Consider the following 20,517-nt stretch of genomic DNA (forward strand, 5'->3'; position numbering starts at 1 on the left):
CAATCCCTAGAGATAATTCCAGAATGTTCCTTCTATGAAGGTGGCTGTTCTCAGTGAGTTATCACAATAGACTATTTTCCTAGAGTTCTGCTGGCTGTGGCTACTTTACTCTGTATCTTTGAGTGGCTTGCTAAAGAAAAGTTGACTTGAAGACAATTGTCTACTTGTTTGCTTTTATATTTTTTAACTAAAATGTTCAGAAACTGCTCAGTAGGCTTCATTTCTGAGACACTCTTTTTGTTATAGTATTTTCCTCCTCTGCTGGATTTTACTCCTTGCATGACTTTTCTTTTTGTATTCTAGCCTTAAAGCTTAGAGCTTGTCAGAATGTATTCTCCCTGGGTTGGCTCATTCACTTCTAAAACTCAAAACATTGTGCTTTTTTTTTTCATTGTAAACATCAGTGTGTTTTTGCCTAGACTCAGCCCAACCTGCTCTCTAAGCTCTGATATGAATGCAGTTGGTTATCGGACTTTGTAGGTCAGTGTCTTAAGAGTTTTTAAACACAGGAAATTTAACAAAGAGTTGATGTTCCTTTAACCTCCTAAAACTTCTCTATTTAATAAAATGTATTTTATTCTAGTTTTGGTGGCAGAAAATCAAAAAAATTTCCCATATGTGCAACCTTCAGCCCCACAGTTAACCCCATATGCCCATGTTCTACCATCAAGACAGGACTCAAAACAGGAGTCTCTTCATTTTCCCATGACTTAATCATTAATAGCCTTCTACATTCTCCAGTCTCATGTCCCCCAACACACCCAACCACACTCAGTTACTTAAATGAAGTTGCAAATTTTTAATTATGCCACAACATCTGGCTCAATATCTCCTAGCATTCCCCATTTCTCTTGGGTTTAAATTCTTTACACAAAATAAGAAACTTGCTATGTACACATTTCTGAATTTTACTCCTGTTTGATTATTGTTCAAACAGTTGGCCTTCACTGCCTAAAACATGCTCAGCTATTTCTTGTCCCAAGGATTTCTAGGTTCTGTTCCTAGAACATTGACTGCCTGGCTCCTTCTTATGCCTGGTTTTGCTGTATACTTCTCTGAGTACCCTTGTTTGCCTTTTTTCACCACTGAATATAGTAATAGACTCTTCAAGCTCCAGTAGCCCATGTATTTTTTGCTGTGACTTGTGTTCACACCTAGTAGACTATAAGTGCCATGAAAATAGGGCCAATACATGCTTTATTCTACTATATTACAAACTGCTAATAAAATATCCAGTACATAACAAATATTTCTTGAGTTGATGAATGACCACTTATAAAGAATATGCTATTAAAATTGATTAATATTTTAAGTAAAGGGAAGTTGCGTATAAATGACAAATCAAAATGTAAATATCGATCCATTTTGATGATTATATGGCAAAGTTGGCAATTTTACTTTGTAAAAGGATTTGATAAATGAGCTGATAAATGGCAAATATGGACTTTTTCCTCCCATACAAATTTTGTATTATATTATTCTCTGTGAGGAGCCATTGATTCCTTAAGTAATAGCAGAATTCCTTCCTTCACACTAGAGATTTCCATGCAAAGTGAGAAATAAAATCGTATAGAAGTTTCAAGACATAGCTCAGATTACAGTAAACTGCTACAAGTTATGCACAACCCTTGGATTTGAATCCAAGTAACACAAACATGCAAACATACAAATATGCACAGAGAGAGAGGGGGAGGGGGAGGGGAGGGGAGAGAGAGAGGGAGAGAGGGAGAGGGAGAGAGAGAGAGAATAAATTCAGAGGGGATTAAATGAGTTTTATTTGGAAATTTTTTTGTGGAAGTATACTACTCATTCATTTGCTGAAATTTGTAGCAGGGATTGAATATATTGAGAGAGAAAGGCATTTCACTTCAGCAAGTATAAGAAACACATAGGAAATGTGTCAGTGAGGTTAAAGAGAGAAGAGAAGAAATAAAATTATAAAAAGCTTGAAGCTCTACCTTTCAATAATCTATAGCATATCAAAGATCTCCTGGCTGAGCAAAAGGAAATCACAATAGAACTAGGAGAAAAACTATGATTTGAGAAGTATAGGATAGGGTAGTGTGGGCAAGAATGTGAGAGACCCAGTAGAGAAGTATCTCAAAGGTTTATGATACTATGTTGTAGGTAATGCTAACAGGAATTGACAGCTCCCTTGATGGGGGGAGTTGAAGAGATTCAATCATTATTTAAAACATTTTGAACTGAATGACTAGAACAGTTGTGCATTTAAAACAAATTGAAAAATAACAAAAGATCACTTTTAGAAAGAAAGTTATATGATGAAATTAAGAAAGTTCCAATTATGGGGGTGACAGAAAGGCAGGTAGTGTCATAGGAACAGGTCTTGGGAGATTTATGTACTGGAAGCACAGCCCTGAAATATTTATAGTTAACAGAAATCTCATGATTTGGGCTGAAGACATGACTCCACTGATGGAGCACTTGCTGTGGAAGCATGATGAGTCATGTGAAAGGCAAACATGGTGTCGTATACATTATATGAAAAGCAAAGATGGAGGACAGAGGGATCACTGTGTTTTCCAAGCCAGCAGACTAGCCAAGTCAACCATCCCCATGGTCAGTGTGAAATCCTGTTTCAAAAGGTGCAGGTGTGGATGGATGATGGGGAGATGGCTCACTAGTTATAAGCACTCTTCTGGGGAACCAGATTCTGTTGTCAGTACCTCACAACTCTATCTCCAGGTGATCTAATGCTCTTTTCCAGCTTCTTGAGGCACACCACACATAGGCACACGCACACACACACACACACATACACACACACAGAAAGACAAAGAGATAGAGACAGAAAGAGACAGAGACAAAGAGAGAAAAGGAGACAGAGATAAACAGAGAGACAGAGAGAGAAAAGGAGAAAGAGATAAACAGAGAGACAGAGAGAGAAAAGGAGAAAGAGATAAACAGAGAGACAGAGAAACAGAGATAGTGAGACAAAGACAGATATAGAGATAGAAAAGACAGAGAGACAGAGGCAAAGAGACAGAGGCAGATAGAGACAGAAACAGAAATTCCATGGTTTGATTAATTGTCAAAGACTATAGACAGATAACTGAAAATGATTAAAGGAAGGTAGAGGGAATCATCTATTACATCATAAAAACAAGCAGGAGGATACAATCAATGTGGATTATTAAAGAACATAAGGAATCTAGTTATGAGGAGGAAAGAGGTCTTAGAAGGGGAAAGAGCTAAGAACAAGCCTGCGAGTTAAAAAGACAAATATTAAGAAGGAGGAATTAAAAAGACAAATATTAAGAAATTATTTCTAGGCAACTCCTTTCCCAAAATGAAAGGTGCTGTGCTGCTATAGAAGGCACATGGACCTTGAAATAAGAGAACTAGACCCAAGATCTGGTCCTGTGTGTCTAGATCTGAAGTGAAACTTGAAGTCCTCAGAGGTTCAGCTTCCTGTCTGTAAGAAGAAGACAGCACCAAACTTCACTGGTTGAGACAATACAGCATTTAATACACAAGGGAAGTGGGAATAGGTATACTCATTTAATTGTTTTTTTTTTAAATTGATCTTTTATCTGTTTTTTTTAATTTCTAGATTGCCATATGTTTTGGAAAACCTGGATTCATGAGTGGTTATGTTAAATTAACATTAATGAGTTCTCAACAAGGGAGTCCTGTCCATTAACTTTTTCATGTACAAAGATGGGACAAGAGAGAATGGGTGACACAGTGCCAGAAGCAATGTATAGATGACAATAATACATGTTCTTGGGAACATGTCAGGATCACTTTGCACATCATCTTTCATTTCCTATGCTCTGGTTCCTGGCAATTCATTCTGTGTATAATATATACTGGAGAAATTCCAGTCAAATAACTAAGTCAGAGAGTGATCAAGCTGTGAGAAAGTGTGACAATCACAAAAAAAAAAACTAAATAGAAATAGGAAACTAAATTGGAAAATTCAGTAGTCTAGTACATTGCAGTTTATACACAGTTAAAAAGTGTATACTTCATACAAAAACTATATAACCCCATAACTGTCGCAAAAACAGTTGCACATCACAGAATAAACATCTCAAAACAAAGACAACAGAAAAGGACAAAAACAAAAGATCAAATGTGAGCACAAAGCTCATGCAATTTTTCACTTTTATATACCAATAAATGGCATGAGTATTTACACTCTATCTGCTCCTGTTCATGAAGAGGTGAGGACAAAGGTAAAATCCTTAGGAATGTCATTTGTTATCATTATTAAGCCCCAGGAGAGCAATTAATAATGCTGAAAGCAGTGACATCGTGACTAGCCTTCAAAATTGAACTGGGCGTTGAGGTGTGCACATGAAGAACGACACCAGCACATGCTGACAGAAATGCAATGAGAAGGGACTAATATCCAGACAGGAGCCATAATTCCATTTCACATAATTTCAATATTTCTTTCTTGCAAGTTTCTTTTCTACAGCATATCCAAATATGCCATGCTAAGATAGATCTCTTTTGGGACACTATTTTAAATAAAGATGTGTCAGAATGATTGTATGTGTAAGGAAAGTATGTCTAATGGGAGATGAGGACCTATGATTTGCACTTTCTAGATTACAAATTCTGATTTTTTTTCCTGGCTATTTATTCATATCCTCCCTTTACCTTATCCTATGGTTGCTATGCAGGCCATGGCATGTGCTCCTGTGGTCGTTGTGTTTGTGAGAAAGGATGGTTTGGTAAGCTCTGCCAACACCTGCGGAAGTGTAATATGACAGAAGAACAAAGCAGGAGTCTGTGTGAGTCAGCAGATGGCACATTGTGCTCAGGGAAGGGTGAGTATCACTGTCAGAGTCTGGACTGAATCTCTGTTCAGACATGAGGTACCTCAGAACAGCAGGTAGCAAACAGAATAAACTTTGCCTGAGAAAAGCCACTAAGCTTGTGTGTTAAACTTGAAAGTAGAGCATCAGCAACAGGAGATATGGCAGCTGAGTTTTTGTCTCTGCAAAAGATGGAAGGATCTTCCTCAAGTTTTCACAAATGCTTTACCAAATGAATACTTCATTCATGCTAAAACACAGGTGTGGTTTTTAAAATATATTTTGTTTAGAACCTCATCATAAATAGGCTTTTACTGAGTCATGCCCAGCTGCAAATACCATAAGAATGCACAAAGTCATATTCCCCAGTGCGAGAGTTACAGTTCATTTATTCCCTAACCTGACTTTTATGCAAAAATTACTCACTAAAACCTACATTGAGTTCTCATTACAGTTTCAGAATTCTCAGCTAGGCAATTGCATATAGAAAATGCAGTAAATAAATAAATAGTAAATAAACAAAGCAAAAAATCACAGTTGAGGGATTCTGGAGAGAGGACTCAGCAATTAAGAGCATTTGCTGTTTTTTTTTTCTCATACTTTTTTTTTATTATTACATATTTTCCTCAATTACATTTCCAATGCTATCCAAAAGGCCCCCACAACCCCCCCCCACTTCCCTACCCACTCATTCCCATTTTTTTGGCCCTGGCGTTCCCCAGTACTGGGGCATATAAAGTTTTCATGTCCAATGGGCCTCTCTTTCCATACCCACATTGGGTAACTCAGAACTGCCACAGTTATACTAGATGGAGGGGATCAAATACTCTCTTCTTCCTTGCATGATGCTTTCTCTCATGTGCACTGAATCTGCACGTACATAATTTTCAATGAGATAAATCTTTTTCAAAAACCTGAGAAAGTATAAAATTTGATTAAGTACCGACACAAAGGTATTTCCTCATGACCAACTCCAACACAAATCAATATTTAATGCTTTCCCAGTTATTTGCTTTGGGTGGTGGGAAGACAATGACAGATCAACAAAGGTTGAGAATTTAAAATTTCTAAGTGGATAGAATGCTTGGGTATGGCTAAATTCAGAGGAATGTAAAGGCTTCCCAGAACTTTCCATTTTGAATTTCATAGCTCACATTAACGGTGGGCAGCAGGTGACTGAAGATTATTTCTTTTCCTTTCTTCTGGCATTCATCCTGGGTTATAGAAGAAAGGGCCGAGGATGAGCTCTTGCAACTGTAATTTGTCTTTATTATAGAGGATAACAAGGATGTTATTCCTGGTCTCCATGGAGAGCATCATCCCACAGTTCACCTCAAGAACTACAATAAAAATGTAGCATATGAGAGACTGTATTTCATGTATTTCAGCATGGTGAATGAGAAAGATGCTCTCACATCCTTCTACTCTGTATCCTTGATAAATCTCATGGACTTGTCTGCATTCTGTATAATTTTTCCAAAATCTACACAGTAAAACCCTCAACCTGGTGATCTCAAAGTATATCGAGAATTTACCCTCTTGCCAGTACAGGTGTGAGTCAGAGATTGGCTTGTGACTGCATGCCAATATACTTTAGAACCCACCCCTACTGAAATGAAACTTCGCAAGCCCTACAAGCAAACTTCGCACTTGCTAGGACCTGGGAATAAAGCCATCACTTCAGGAGACGATGAGGAAATAGCATTTTATTTCTTACAAATTTATAGCCAAGACAATAAATCACTCCATAGAAAAATTTAAAACAAGATACATTATTGTGACCTTCATAACAGATGGTGTCATTAGTACAATAGTGAAAACTGCCTGCTGGGGTATCAGGTTGCAGCATTTTTTCAGGCTTGATGTATGAAGAGTAAAGTCAGTAATGGAATGCGGCCTTAACCCCTGACAGAAATTGTCTTTGAAAATGACCAAGAAAGATATGCTTAGTGGCCATGTTGCCCCTAAGTTTAGCTACCTTTGCAGAATATATGGTGAAATTTATATTGATTTATGTTCATTTGTTGGCTTAGGGGTTTGTTTATTTATTTATTTATTTATTTATTTATTTATTTATTTATTTAGCTCCATGGTGACACAATAGTGTGTTCTTCTTGACAACGTTACCCTAGATTCAAGTAATCACTCCATATTTTTAGAGACACGATTATGGAACACATCTTTAAATGTATCTTTAACCTGTCGTGGTGATATTGCTGCATCCAGGTCATTAGTAAATTTAGGGTACCCTTCTTCATTCATCTGTTCCTCTGCTACCTCCTTTCTGACTGCTCAGAAAAGAGAACAGGAAAATGCTATTAGTGTTCTAGTTGACATTCCCAGATGGCTGCTAGCCAGATCTGTAGGCAAGAATTGCTCATTTATGAAACTATATAAATGTTTTTGCTGTGATAGTCATCACAGATAGATAGGTGAGTAGGTGGTAGATTAAATCAGATTAAGATAGTTTGTTAGAGACAGCATTCTCCAGCTGATATGAGGCCCCCAACACACATACAGTAGAAGGCTTCCGGGTCTGTGTTCACTAAGAGATGATGCACCTAACCCTCAAGAGACTGGAAGCCCCAGGGAGTTCAGAGGTCAGGTCTGGTGGGGAAGTGGGGGCATCCACATGGAGATGGTGTGCGGTAGGGAGGAGGTATGGGATGTGGAGCAGTCAGAGGGTGGATGGGAGGGGTGGGGAATGGAATACGGAGTGTAAAAAATAAAAACTAAAAAATAAGAGAAAAGATAGTCTGTTAGCTGTTTTTGGAAAGTGGTCTGAGGCAATTCCCCCATCCTCTCTGGTATTCCATTCTCATCTTCAAGGAAAGTTTTTGTTTGTTTTGTTTTCTCCTCCTTAGGTCTTTGGAATATTCTACGAATAGATGAAAAAAGAATTGCCCAATAATAAAAGCCAGAAAAACAGAGACATTGTTAAAAGTCCTTTTGGAGAATGATATCAAATGGATTAGTGGTGGTGATTTTCCAGGTTTATCCCCTACGGTTCTGACAGGATGGGCCAGTTGCAGCCTATGGTTGGGCTGCTGTTCCAATGGGAATGGATCCAAGTCTGCTGAGTTAAACAGTTGCTTATTTCTGAGTGTTCAGGAAACTTATTTTGTTAGACAGAATCTTCTACTCATGCTTTTCCCCTTTCTAGAGAGAGATAATCCACCCCTGTTATTGTAATAAAGCCAGAGCTCTCTATAATAAAGATCTATAATAGCTCCTAATGACTGCATACACTGTGTTAGTACTACATGGTATACTGTTCCTGTTTATGTAAGAAGTAGAAAGTTTTTCTACTTACCATCAACAAACAGAAAAACAACACACCTGCAATTATGGTGAACACGAAAATTGCTTCCATGACATACATAAAATCAAACTCCGGTTTTATTCACACCATTTCATGACATCTACTATTTGAAGCAAGAACTCTAAATTGTCAAATACTCAGTCCACATAAACCAAATTGACTTTAGCTGATTTCAGGAAAATACTTTGCTATTCTTTGCAGCTGAGTAGTCCATAAACAAAAGAACTAATAAGAATCACTTCCAGGCAAGAGATGATAAGTTTGAAGGTGAAGTGTAAACTCTTTCTAAGAATTATGATATACATAAAAAGGCAACCTAGATATGATATATTAATATCATGACTATATAAAATTATTTATTTCTATTATAGAAGTAACTTCATGATATAAGAGATACTGTGTTAGAAACAAATAAAAGTACTTAATTCTTCAAGTAGTTAAAGTCAGCCACTAAATGTGATGTCCTTTGGGGAATATCTCTATGATAGACAGCTGAGTTCCCATGTAGGGGCTTTATAAACCATTTGTTAAACAAGCAATTGGTAGTTAATATTTCCATGCCTAGAAATCTTAAAGAAAATACTTAAATTTAGGAAAAAGTAAATTCTAAAATGAAGATACACTCTGTGTTGATGAGGATGCAAGGGACCCTTATCTCGTTCCCATTAGACTAGCAGTAAGGGCCTGAGCAACCACTAGGTTGTCAATTATGTCTCAAAACTGGAAGAAATCTATATATTGACCTAAAGAGCCTGAAAGTCAGCCCAGACTCTCAGGAAAACAAGATTAAGTGAAATCGTGCTGCACTTAACAATGAAGTATAATGCAGTTATTTTCTCTTAACTGGTTCTGACTACTTGCTTGCCTTAAGATGTGTGATGAGGGATGACAAAAGTGAAATTTTGATGTGGGAGATTCTTTAACCAAAAATATGTGTACCAGTTTCCATGGCATGAGCTTACAAATGCTTGGGACACTTTAACTTGAATTCTTTTATGATACATATGACAGTATCATAGTCATCCACTTCCCAAAACTGAGGTCTTCTGCTGTCTATTCCTGCAGGTCTTTGATCATATGTTAATCACCAGAAGTACTCAGAATTTAACCCTGAATCTCCTGTGTGTATTTAAAGCTTAAGGAGTTGGAGTTTTCCTAACTGCATTAAAAACTTTTATTATTTTGTATTCTCTCAAGGTGATTGGTTACTTGAGTAACTTAGCAATAACTACCAGCATCTTGTAGTAAAAGAAAATTGTGTCCAACAAAAAAGCTAAACAAAGAAATGGAAGAGGTCCTTTTGAATTCTGTATTTGTCCTACTAGCTGTACCAAAAGTAGGTTATCCTTGTGATTTTTCAATCCTGGTTTGAAAGGCATTTACACCAAGAAAATCCTTATGAGACATCACGAAACTATTTTTTTTTTAATTTTAAGTTGCTAGTAAGATTCTCTGTTAGCACAAAATATTTTAATAACTAAATAGTTTTTAAATTAAATTCGAGGAAACCACATAGGAAGTTTATAAGAGGTGGGAAAATTGACTAGACCCTATTCAGAATTTTTTTTTTAGAACTCTTGCTGATGGTAGCAAATCCTAAAGCACAAGCCTGAGCCATCAATCAGACATAAGGAATTAAGTTTGCATTTTTAGCATTTCACCCTGCCACTCAGTATGAAGTTTGTGTGTTCCTATTTCAAGAAATGCATGTAAGTGAAACTATAAAATGATTAGCTCAATAATTTAGTAATTCTTTGATTGTAAAATAAAATCTTCATTTGATATAATTCCATAGTACATTCCTGTAGAGAACAGGGACCTTAAAATGCAATTCAAATGAAAAAGAAAGAAACAAATCAACCATCTATTTTGAATACCCTTTGGGGAGAGCATCTCTAAGGGTGAGCCACATCCTGTTTCATTGACATTTCCACCAGACTGGACCAAGGAACATTTTTGCTCAAGGCTAATTGCAACTGTCTAGATCTATAACGAAGGCTTTCCCAGATGACCTGTATGTATTACAGCAAGTAAAGCTCCCCTCTGAGAAGCAGCTATTCAATAAACTTTTTTTCCTTTAGAAGATAGGTTATTACAAGTCTATTGTCAGTGTGTCAACGATACTTTCCTCTTGATGAAAACCTTTATTTCTCTAGTGACAGTGAGTAACACCCTTTGTGATTTCAGGTTCTTGTCATTGTGGAAAGTGCATTTGTTCTGGAGAAGAGTGGTATATTTCAGGGGAGTTTTGTGACTGTGATGACAGAGACTGCGACAAACATGACGGTCTCATTTGCACAGGTACAGTATTGACCTACACTAATTGTTTTGTGCCACAAATGACAATAGAGTAAAATGACATCTACCACACACTGCTTTAGATAGGGCAGAGAGGGCAGCGGCCATGCACTCAAATGAACAATGCCCATGTGTAGTAACTCTGAAAGGAAAAATGAACATCTGTAAATACAAAATAACATTTTCCCTAGAAAAATGCAAAGGGATGAAGCCAGATTGTATGACTGTTGGAAAAATTTCACAAAATAACCTGTTACATAAACTTACACAAAGACAATTATACAAATACAGAAGTCTGTTGACAACCATTTCATTTTAATATGGTCCAGACAGGGAAGGGGTATTATTTAAAGCAGTATTCACATGCTACAAGTTGGTGTATTGGCTGTTTTTAGAAAACTGGATATATGTATGAATGTGTGTGGGGAAGGGATGAGAGATAACAACAGAGTATACTAAATATTTAACTGTGTAATGGCCATCAAACCTAATTTGTTGAGTTCTAATAATTGGCCATAAATAATATTGAACTAAGTTAAATAATTATGTATGTGTTCTCCTGAAGTTAATATTTTAATTATAAAATGTATGCCCACTTATTATATTTCTAGCTGATTCAATATACCATTGGTAAAAATCTCAGTAGCACAAAATATTTTTGTAATCAAACATTTTTAGTTTGGTTAAATATGATTATTTTTGCATGACATTAAATTACTAGACAAGGATTTCTTCCAGCTCTCAGGCCTGCCTAATTTAATATGAAGGGGCTTTATGCTTTTCAATGTTTATTTGTAAGTCATACATGGTTTGCCTACTAACAGAAGATAGAACTGTGATATGGGAGCCCAGCTGAGTTATGAAAGGTAGGCACTGTTCAATTAATAAATTATGGAATCAAAGAGATGCTATTGACTATCTTAAAGATGTTTAGACACTTTAGGGAGGATAAATGGTTTCCTCATGAACAGATATGGTTCATAGTTATATATTCTAATGGTGTATTCTGATCATAATCATGATTTCTGTGTTTATTTTATTGCAGGGAATGGAATCTGTAGCTGTGGAAACTGTGAATGCTGGGATGGATGGAATGGAAATGCATGTGAAATCTGGCTTGGTACCGAATATCCTTAATCATCCCATGGGAGACAACTGGATTCTAATTTCTAGGCCATTTTAGAAATTCAGAGGAAAGCATACTACACAGCACTAGGATAGACTTTTGTGTGTTTCTCTATTTCTGACTGCCCAAGTGAAGCATGGGTCTTCAATTCAAACAACTTTAGTAAACTGATATAAGTTACACCATAAAGAATTGTTCTCCCATAATTAACATCAGTGTTTCACAAATGAAGAGGGCAATTTTGCAACCCCTAAGACATTTGGCAATGTCTACAGAGAATTTGGTTTTCAGACTTGGTAGGTAGGAGAATTTGTGTTATGGGGATATGTCTGTAGTGACCACAGACAATGCTGACCACCCTAAAGAAAATAGAAAGGCCCTTACAACAAAGTAATTTCTGACATCCAATGTTTACCAAGATGTAGTAGAAAAATGCTAAATCACATGGTATTTAGTACTCCACATCCCAACACCAGAAACACTGTATCAGAATATAAGGATAATATTTATTCTCACATAAACCAACCAGTCAGATTTTTCCAGGATTTCATATGACTCTGAATTTGTATATGGGATGATTATGACAGACACATACGAGGTGTGATGATGGGTTGGGCGCTTCCCAGATCACAAGGGCTCTAAATTCACAAGAATCTCTTACAGGAAGAAATGATAAATGCACAATTTGACATTTTAATAAATAATGACATAAGTTGTTTATATTCTGTGTCAATATCTATTTACTCACGGAAAACAAACACAGCAGAAAAGAATAAATTGGACTAACCACTTTAGATCCCAAGAACTAGTAGATCTTGTTTTTAAGACTAGACATGGGTTACATGTACAATAAATCTGATTTTTCATACTTAAATTATTTCATGTAATTTATCCTCTGAAGAAGACAGTGTCTAGTTAGGAAACATGAGGGTCTTCATACTGCATTCATTTCCCTTTAATGGCTCTCTTTTCTTCAAAGAAATGGTGGAGTCCAAAGGATGACATTGATTTTACAAGTTCAGAAGTGGACCTTAAAATTCTAGAAATGGTTTAAATCAAAATTACAAATATTCACTCAATGATACGAACAAAATGTTTATTTTCTGGTGAAATTTTGCTCTGTATGAAATTCACATTGAATTATGAAAATGTACAATATTTGGGGTTCTCTTGCATATATACAGTTAGATCTACTTATACACATAGTTGAATCAACCATTATTTAGAGCTAAAAAAATACCTTTTCCCTAAATGTGAATTATTTGTAAAATCCAAAATAACATAGCAAAATCATTTCTGTTTTGTTTTAAGATGAAATTTTTACTTGCAAATTTTATATTAATAATGTAAATATTTTAGAATCATGGCTTGGACTTTATCAGTCAAGTCTCCAAATGTAAAGAAAACACATGTCTACTGTGTTACTTAAAAACTAAATACCGAGAAGTATTTGAAGGGTCACTGGTGCTGGTTTTATAATAAGGTTCTCAGAACTTAATATATTTATAAAATTGTTGCCTCCATCCTGAGATTAGGGGACCCAGACATACTGGTCGTATATCTATTACTTACTGAGCTGGTAATCAATGTCAGTTTTATAAAATGAGGGAAATATAAGTTATTAAGGTATAGTAAGTGTGATTTCATTCTTTTTTTCTCTATATTTTCCATCTCTCTAAATAGATTTTAAACCAGGAAAAAACCAATTATAATAATTCAATACCAGTTCTGATGATGTGGTGGGTGACTTCCAAGCATTAAGAGTAACTAACCTTCCCATCATGGTACAATGGCCTTCAGCTTTTCTTACTATAGGACTCAGCCTTCTATAAAAATCTGGATAATGCCTATTAGAGAAACCACTGAGAGAGAATCTTTTTTTCATGTATAATATTTTAAAACTGTAACAAAGAAATAAAATCTACCCTGAACTCTTAGGCCATACATAAACAGCTTGTGGGCTGGCTTTAATCACAGCTATGTGTGGTAGTTTGCCAGACTTTGCTTCCCTGGAATTACTTTCAGTTCCTTATGGCCTTTTTCATTGAGCACATCTTTTTTATTGTTATATTTTCCTCTCTAGTTTTTATCATTTCTATAAATAGCATCTATCATAAAAGTATGTGTTCCTTTCGTATATTTTCATAAGAAAAAAGTGTTGCAATACCCTGACCATTTAGGGGTTCTCAGAATAGAGTTTAAGACATTGGAAAAATGACTTCTTTCATGAAGAATAAAGTGTGCTATGTCTTGAATTTTGGACAACATGAAAATATGTTGTAGGTCACCATGTTCTGGGGTACATTGTTATAGACTATGGAAGAAAGCTGTAGTATTTGCCTCCGTAACTTAAATTCTAATCAGTTCTTTTTCTTGGAAAACAGACTTTTTAAAAAAAAAAAAGTTAATTTTATTTGCTAATATTTGTGTGTCTGTTTGTCTATCTGTATTTGGCCCTAGCCATGCCAACATCAGTTTACCTATAAAGAAGTGATAGATTTCACACACTTTTATAGTAAAAGGAGGAAGAGGAGGAGGAAAGTGAGGAAGAAGAGAAGAAGGAGATAAAGAAGAAGAAGATGATGATGAAGGAGGAGGAGGAGGAGGGAGAGGAAGAAGAGGAGGAGGAAGAGGAAGAAATCAAACCAAATCTAAAGCACATGGTGATAGGCAAGAATATAACCTATCTCCTATCTAAATGTTTCTATACTTTGACTCCAAGATAGAAACTACCTTTTTTGAGAATGCCAAGCAAGGACAAATTCATAATGAGTAGAAGAAAATAAACAAATCTCTTTGGCTTACTTGTGGTTTTCAAAAATTACACTGGGATACATGATAATTGAAAAGGAGACATTAAGTTCACCAATTTTGATGATCTTCGCCATGCTTATTTAGCAAATCATAACTGAAGAATTCCTCCAGGGGACAAAAGTTCTAAATTTAGGAAGAGAACCATTGTTCCTTTCAGGAATCCTGAGTTCATCTGGAGTCTAGCAGCACCAGAGAATAAGTAACTTATCTCTATCAGCTCACCCAGTAAATGTCAGAATTATACTAAATGAGAACCTAGAACAAGAAAAAAAAAATACAGTGTAGTCTTAATTTACAAGCTCAACTGTCACAACTTTTCTGAAAGCTACTCAGTATTCCAGACACTTCAGTCTTGTGTTTCACTTTGTAAAACTCTTAATTACCTATGTCTTTGAATCCAGAACAACACAATTTACATTCTGGATTTGACTAAGCCTGTGCTCCAGAAAATATTTAGAAATTTGGCCTAATTGTTTCCCTAGAATATAATATTTTCCTAAAATAAAATAGAAAGTCATTTCCCACTATTTTCTGTTTCTTCTAATTTGAACCTTAGTCAGTTTAGTCTCACTAACCATCATTGAGAAATATCAAACACATATTATACGTGTGATGTTTGGAAAAAAATTAACAAAGTAATACATTTTCACTTTAAGGAACAACAAAAGATTTGTGGTTGTTGTTGTGTTAGTTTTTGTTTAAAGAACCAAATCTGATATTGGTCACTCTAGAGAGAGAGAAAAAAAAAAGATGGTTTAGTAGTTGAATCATTAATTAAATGGTCAGATATGATACATTTTGCTTACTTTCTAAAAAGCTCATAACTAGAAACACTAGAGAAAAAGTTGTAGTGTCCATTATTGATCTAGTCCTCACCCAAAGTACCCAGAACAAGCAAACACTTAAAGCAAGACTCCACATTCTCCAAAATAATAGGGAAAGTGCTCAATTCCTTTTGCTCTTCACACAGAACAAACTGTGTGTCTTTCACAATTATTTCCAAGGAAAGTAGTAAAAATTTTCAGGAACTAAACTTATTTGAAAACAAAAATGGAGTTACTTGAATTATGCAGAGGATGAACATTGAGCACTGTTGATGGATAAGCAAAGCAATCAGGTACCATAAAAAAGGTGACAGAACTAACCCTCCCCTATCAGATATGCATGCAGAAGGAATGGGTCTTCTATAGACTTGGTACAATGAACATACATACAGGAAGATATAAAACACACAGTCTATAAATACAAATGTGTTCCATCAGATTTACTATACAGAACATCAGTGATGACAGATTGCATTTAATGGTAGCAAACTGAATTTCTGAGGGAAGGAATGATGACCTTGTTCCAGAAAAATAGCAAGAGAGGTATCATCAAGGAGCTAAAATTTTCTTTGGCATGGTAAAGGGGAAAATTGAGTTTATCAACTTATTTACATGAGCGTTCTCTATATTTGGGGTGATACAATGCTATTTTGTTACACAAAATTATTTTATGGTTTCCATATGCCTTCATATAAGTATTTGATCTGATATGTCATAGCTATGAACACAACAAATGATAAGAAACACAAATTGTACAATACAGACAATCTCTCTGTATGTAAATTGAATAATACATACCAGCACTTCTGGATACATGAGTCCTAGTACATGCAGATCATTTGGTGCTTTCCTCTTCCCATGCAACAGGTGAGACCAGACACAAAGGAAATGTTCTAACTAAATCAAAGATAACAAGGACCCCACTACTAATGTGTCTAAACATATATTAGAATAAAACACTTGAATACCTACTTACAGTAATAAATGCTTTTAAAGACAACTCTTGGGAAACAAAACAGAAGGAAACACTAACATAAATCTTAGGCATTTACAAAAATAAATCTTGCCTCAATTTTAACCACTAAGTAGGTCTTGAGAACAGAAATCTCAGGTAGTGTTGATTATCAACAGAAAGATAGGTTGGTTTGGGATGTGTGTGCATGTGGAGGGTATAAGCTGTGTCTACAAACCCAACTAATAGAAAGTACAAGTTATTCATATTTCACCACATACTATGAATCTATGTCTTCCCTAAATAATCAGCTAATGAGTTTTATCTAGTTATGCATAACACCAAATCAGGAGTGGTCAAAGGGGTCATTTTGTTTTATTTTCAATTTAGCATTATTGACAATAAATCTACTCAAAGATTTTGCTAATGTTTATTTATCAAAATGGAATCTAATATGAACATGAAATGAGCATAAACACTTAAATTTATACTGAATCTTTAATTAGCTAAGCAGGCCAAAATTTTTCTACGCTGGGCAAAGGCTGTCATGGAGATTCGTGAAAACAAGGAGAAAATAATTTCCCAGTAAGTACAGTGTAGATGGGGACAATGGCAAGTGGATCATCCTGCCACATGGAAATAACAAGAGGCCAGTACATTGATCCTACATCAGTTGTTTCTTATAAAAGAGGTTCAGTTTGGTCTCAATGAATTCTTCTGAGAAGAAAACATGGAATTTTATTAAGTGTACATACAGTTAACAAATATTTTTCCAAACAATTTAGTACTAAACATTTTGAAGCTTTTTATATCTGTTATTGAACACTTTGCACGAAACCTTTAAGGTGCATCTCCAGCAATTCACAACCTTTCTAAGTATCCCTAAACTTTGAGTTCTACAGAATTCAATTCAAAATGAAATTAAAGCAATAAAACAAAATTAAATAAATCAAATGCCCAAACCCCAATTGCTGGAGTATGTTGGGTTGTCTTTAGTTTTATTTAGGGTACTCAACAAACTGTATTCTGAAATCTTGACAAATCAGTTCTAACCAGCCTGTTGGGCCTAACATAGCTGAGTTAGAGGTATGTACTGCTGACATCAAGGATACCAGGCCCCATGCTGAGCTAAAAACAAAACAAAAACAAAACAAACAAAACCAAACCAAACCAATCAAAACCCAAAATAAAAGAGCAAACAAAACCCCTAATACATCCAGTTTTAAAGCTTGTCATTAAATACCAAAAATATTAAAGTCTAATTTATACTAACGTGTGCATTGCTGCTGCAGGAAAGAACACAACAGCCGCCTTGCCCATGCTTGGCTGAGGATGAGGATAACTGGAATGCAGCCCAAATCAGGTGTGGCACTGAGTTATCTTCATTAAAAATAGGAAGGAGTCGGCCGGAAATGGATTTAGGTAGCATATTTCTTATAGTTGTAATGATTTGGGTTTTTATTCTTTTTTCCCAATAGTGAGGATTAATTGATGAAAATAAAATGAACCTTAATCAGGCCTACAAGGCCTACAGAATTCTTTGGACCCACTTTCTCAAAAACTAAGTGGGTCTTGCTCGCTGGGCAAGGCAAATGTTACCATTACCAGTAAGCTTGTGATATGTATAAAACACACACACATAAAGAAACTAAGAGGGAATGCCAAACACCTATCATAGAGAGCTTTCCATGGATTGTGTTTGACCCTTGTTCCACCCAGGCCATGCCTACCTCGGGAGCACAGCATCTCCTACTAGACAGAACATATATGTGTGTTTAATCAATAATGTGAGCCAAAGACAACAATCTTAATCTTTATAGATACTATTTGTAGTAATAGGTTTAGAAGGCTTCCTGATTCCCTAATTGTTCTCCTAAGCAAACCAACTGCAACATTTAAGATTCAGAGCAACACAATCCCTGCTAAAGGTCACAGACAGTGGAGCGAGCAGCCCTGTAAAAATGGAAAGAAGAGAAATCCATGATAGCACAGGTTTACAGCATCTAACTAGAAATTACTCAATATTATTTGTGTGCTACAAAATTGAACTTAAACACATGGATTTCGCTGAAACAGGACTCAAAAAGGATTATGGGTAGCTGTCAGCAGGCAAGGTATTGAGTGTACTTGTGAAGTATGTCATTCACATGAAGTGTCACAGTCACAGAAAAGATATTAAAAAGGCATTCCATATCTGGTAGGGCATTCCATGGTCTGAGTTTAGCTGGTTTGTCCAGGTGTCTTCTTGGTGTAGGGGGACCACAGGTTGAGATTTATCCACTTGCAACGAAGGAGGTCTGAGACAGCATAAGACAAGCGTCAGCTTGCTTGCTGGGGCTTTTCCGCCACAGGAGCAGGAATGTCTAGTAAGGATAAATCACTCCACTGTGCTCGGGACAAGTAAGTCAGGACACCTGAGGATCTGGCTATGTGGTCTTGCACTTGTTGACTGGTTTGCCTCCATTCATTATTGCAGATGCACTTGTACTTTTGCTTGGTGTCACCCCAGCTTTCGGGACTGTTTCACCAACATCATGCAAGGATGGTTCTCGGTACATGGCAACTAGGAATGTAAAGAAAGGCAGATGAAAAGAAGAGGTTTGTGGTTACCATGCAAGAATAGCACATCACCTTTTGCACAAACCTCAGCCAGTCTATGTCTGTTTTCTGAGAATGAACTCAATCCCATTGATAACAGGACAGCAGCTTTAAGGCAGTCATTCCCAGTCCCTAAGTTAAGACATCATTTTCAATGCATTCTCTAATTTATACAATGAAATACGTGCATATACATGTACTTAGATTTTTGTCTAGGAAAGTTTAAATAAAAGCTATGGCCTCCTTGTAGACCTATAAAGCAACAAAGTACACATAATATTTAACCATGCATGAGCATGTGTGCACGTGTTTCTCTCCAGGAGGAAAAGCATTTGACTTAATTCTATTTTCACCTGAGAACACTAAGCTATTTTTCTCTCCAGTGGTTTAAAAGACATACGGTCATGCTGGGTTCCTCTCGAAAGCTACACACAGCATTAGTAATAAAGGCTTCCTTTTGCTAAATCCAGAGCCTTCTATGAAGAATTGTTTCTATTCCGTTCCCACTATCATAGTAAAGTCCTTTACAAAACTGAAAGCAACTGTGTGCATTTATATTTATATCTACTTTTGATTCATTATTTAAAAAATCAAATGGTTAGTAGGATTCAGGTATAAAACAGTAACTGCAGCTGAGACTACTGCCTGAGAAAAATTTGAGGAACTGGCTGACTTGTGCCTGGTGACATGAGTGCCATGCTTCATGTCACATTTTTAGAAAATACTTTTACAGAATCCTGGGAAAGAGTATTTAAGAGTATCTAACATTTGGAAAAACTAGTTGACATAAAGTCATTTGCCACCAGAAATATAATTATATCTGAACTGCCCAGCAAGCTGCTTGGGTTTTGAAAGCTTAGAAGTTTCAGAAAAGACCCTAGGATCAATTCCACAAGTGCTGTAAAGGGATCTTGCATCTGCATCAATGTATCTCATGGGTTGTCTTAGCATACTTACAAAAGTAAATGTACACTGAGCTAAATGACTTGAAAAGTATGTAAAAGTTGCCAATCTCTAACCCAGGAAGTTGTGTCCAATTGATAACCCTTCATAAATAAAAAATTTGTTTTCACCAGTCAAGTCTCACTGGCTATACAAACTACTCTAAAGGCCTAGCCCCATGCTCAGCAGTAGATGGCAAACAAAATGAACTCAGTGGTATTTATGAGAGGTTCTTTGACTCATAATACATTTTCAAGACTTTAGGCTTTTGGTTGTTTTGTTTCCTTACAGGTCCGTGTGTATATGTGTATGTGTATGTATATGTGGTATTGTGTTTTTATGGGATTGGTGTTGTGTAAATGTGTGGGTCTCTGCGTCTGTATGTATATCTTGAGCTCTTTCTTTGACTTTGTTTTTTTAATGTTTGTTTGTTTCCTATTTTGGTTAATATTATTTTATATAATTTTATTATTTTAAATGACTGTTTCTTTTCTTAGGCTAGAGAGAAAGAAGTGGTGTGGATATGTGTGGGTAGGAAAGTGGGGACTATATGGGGGGAGTTGGTGGAAGGGAAACAGCAATTAGAATATATTGTATTGAAAATCTATTTTTAGCTTAAAAAGAAAAAGAAAAAAGACAGTCTTCATTCTGGAAGCACCTCCAGTCTCTCACTCCCATTCAAATCAGGACCCAATAGTATCAAAGCTTTGACTAACATCACATATGAAATAAAGCTGAGTGGGAGATGTGACTGCCCAGAGTATCCAGAAGCAATGGTCCTGTGGAAATATCTCTACTTGTCCTAAAGCTCTCAGATGTGTAATTTATACCCTAGTGGGGCTTGTAAAGTT

At 36.0% G+C, this 20,517-nt stretch overlaps 2 protein-coding genes across 7 annotated transcripts in view; one reads left to right on the forward strand and one right to left on the reverse strand.

The window, feature by feature from the left end:
- The window catches only part of Itgbl1 (integrin subunit beta like 1), a 238,356-nt gene extending 226,100 nt beyond the window's left edge, over positions 1 to 12,256 (forward strand). Inside the window, exons 9-11 of the mRNA XM_021181852.2 lie at positions 4,656 to 4,802; positions 10,300 to 10,413; positions 11,456 to 12,256. Of these exons, the coding sequence (XP_021037511.1) occupies positions 4,656 to 4,802; positions 10,300 to 10,413; positions 11,456 to 11,547 (353 nt within the window). The 3' untranslated portion in view covers positions 11,548 to 12,256. The remainder of the gene's footprint in view (positions 1 to 4,655; positions 4,803 to 10,299; positions 10,414 to 11,455) is intronic.
- Positions 12,097 to 20,517, reverse strand: part of Fgf14 (fibroblast growth factor 14) — a 637,724-nt gene continuing 629,303 nt past the window's right edge. For all 6 annotated transcript variants that reach the window (XM_029468877.1, XM_021181486.2, XM_029468880.1 and 3 more), the window contains one exon: positions 12,097 to 18,689. In XM_029468877.1, the coding sequence (XP_029324737.1) occupies positions 18,553 to 18,689 (137 nt within the window). In that variant the 3' untranslated portion in view covers positions 12,097 to 18,552. The remainder of the gene's footprint in view (positions 18,690 to 20,517) is intronic.

This window comes from Mus caroli, chromosome 14 (assembly GCF_900094665.2).
Source record: "Mus caroli chromosome 14, CAROLI_EIJ_v1.1, whole genome shotgun sequence".
Lineage (NCBI taxonomy): Eukaryota > Metazoa > Chordata > Mammalia > Rodentia > Muridae > Mus > Mus caroli.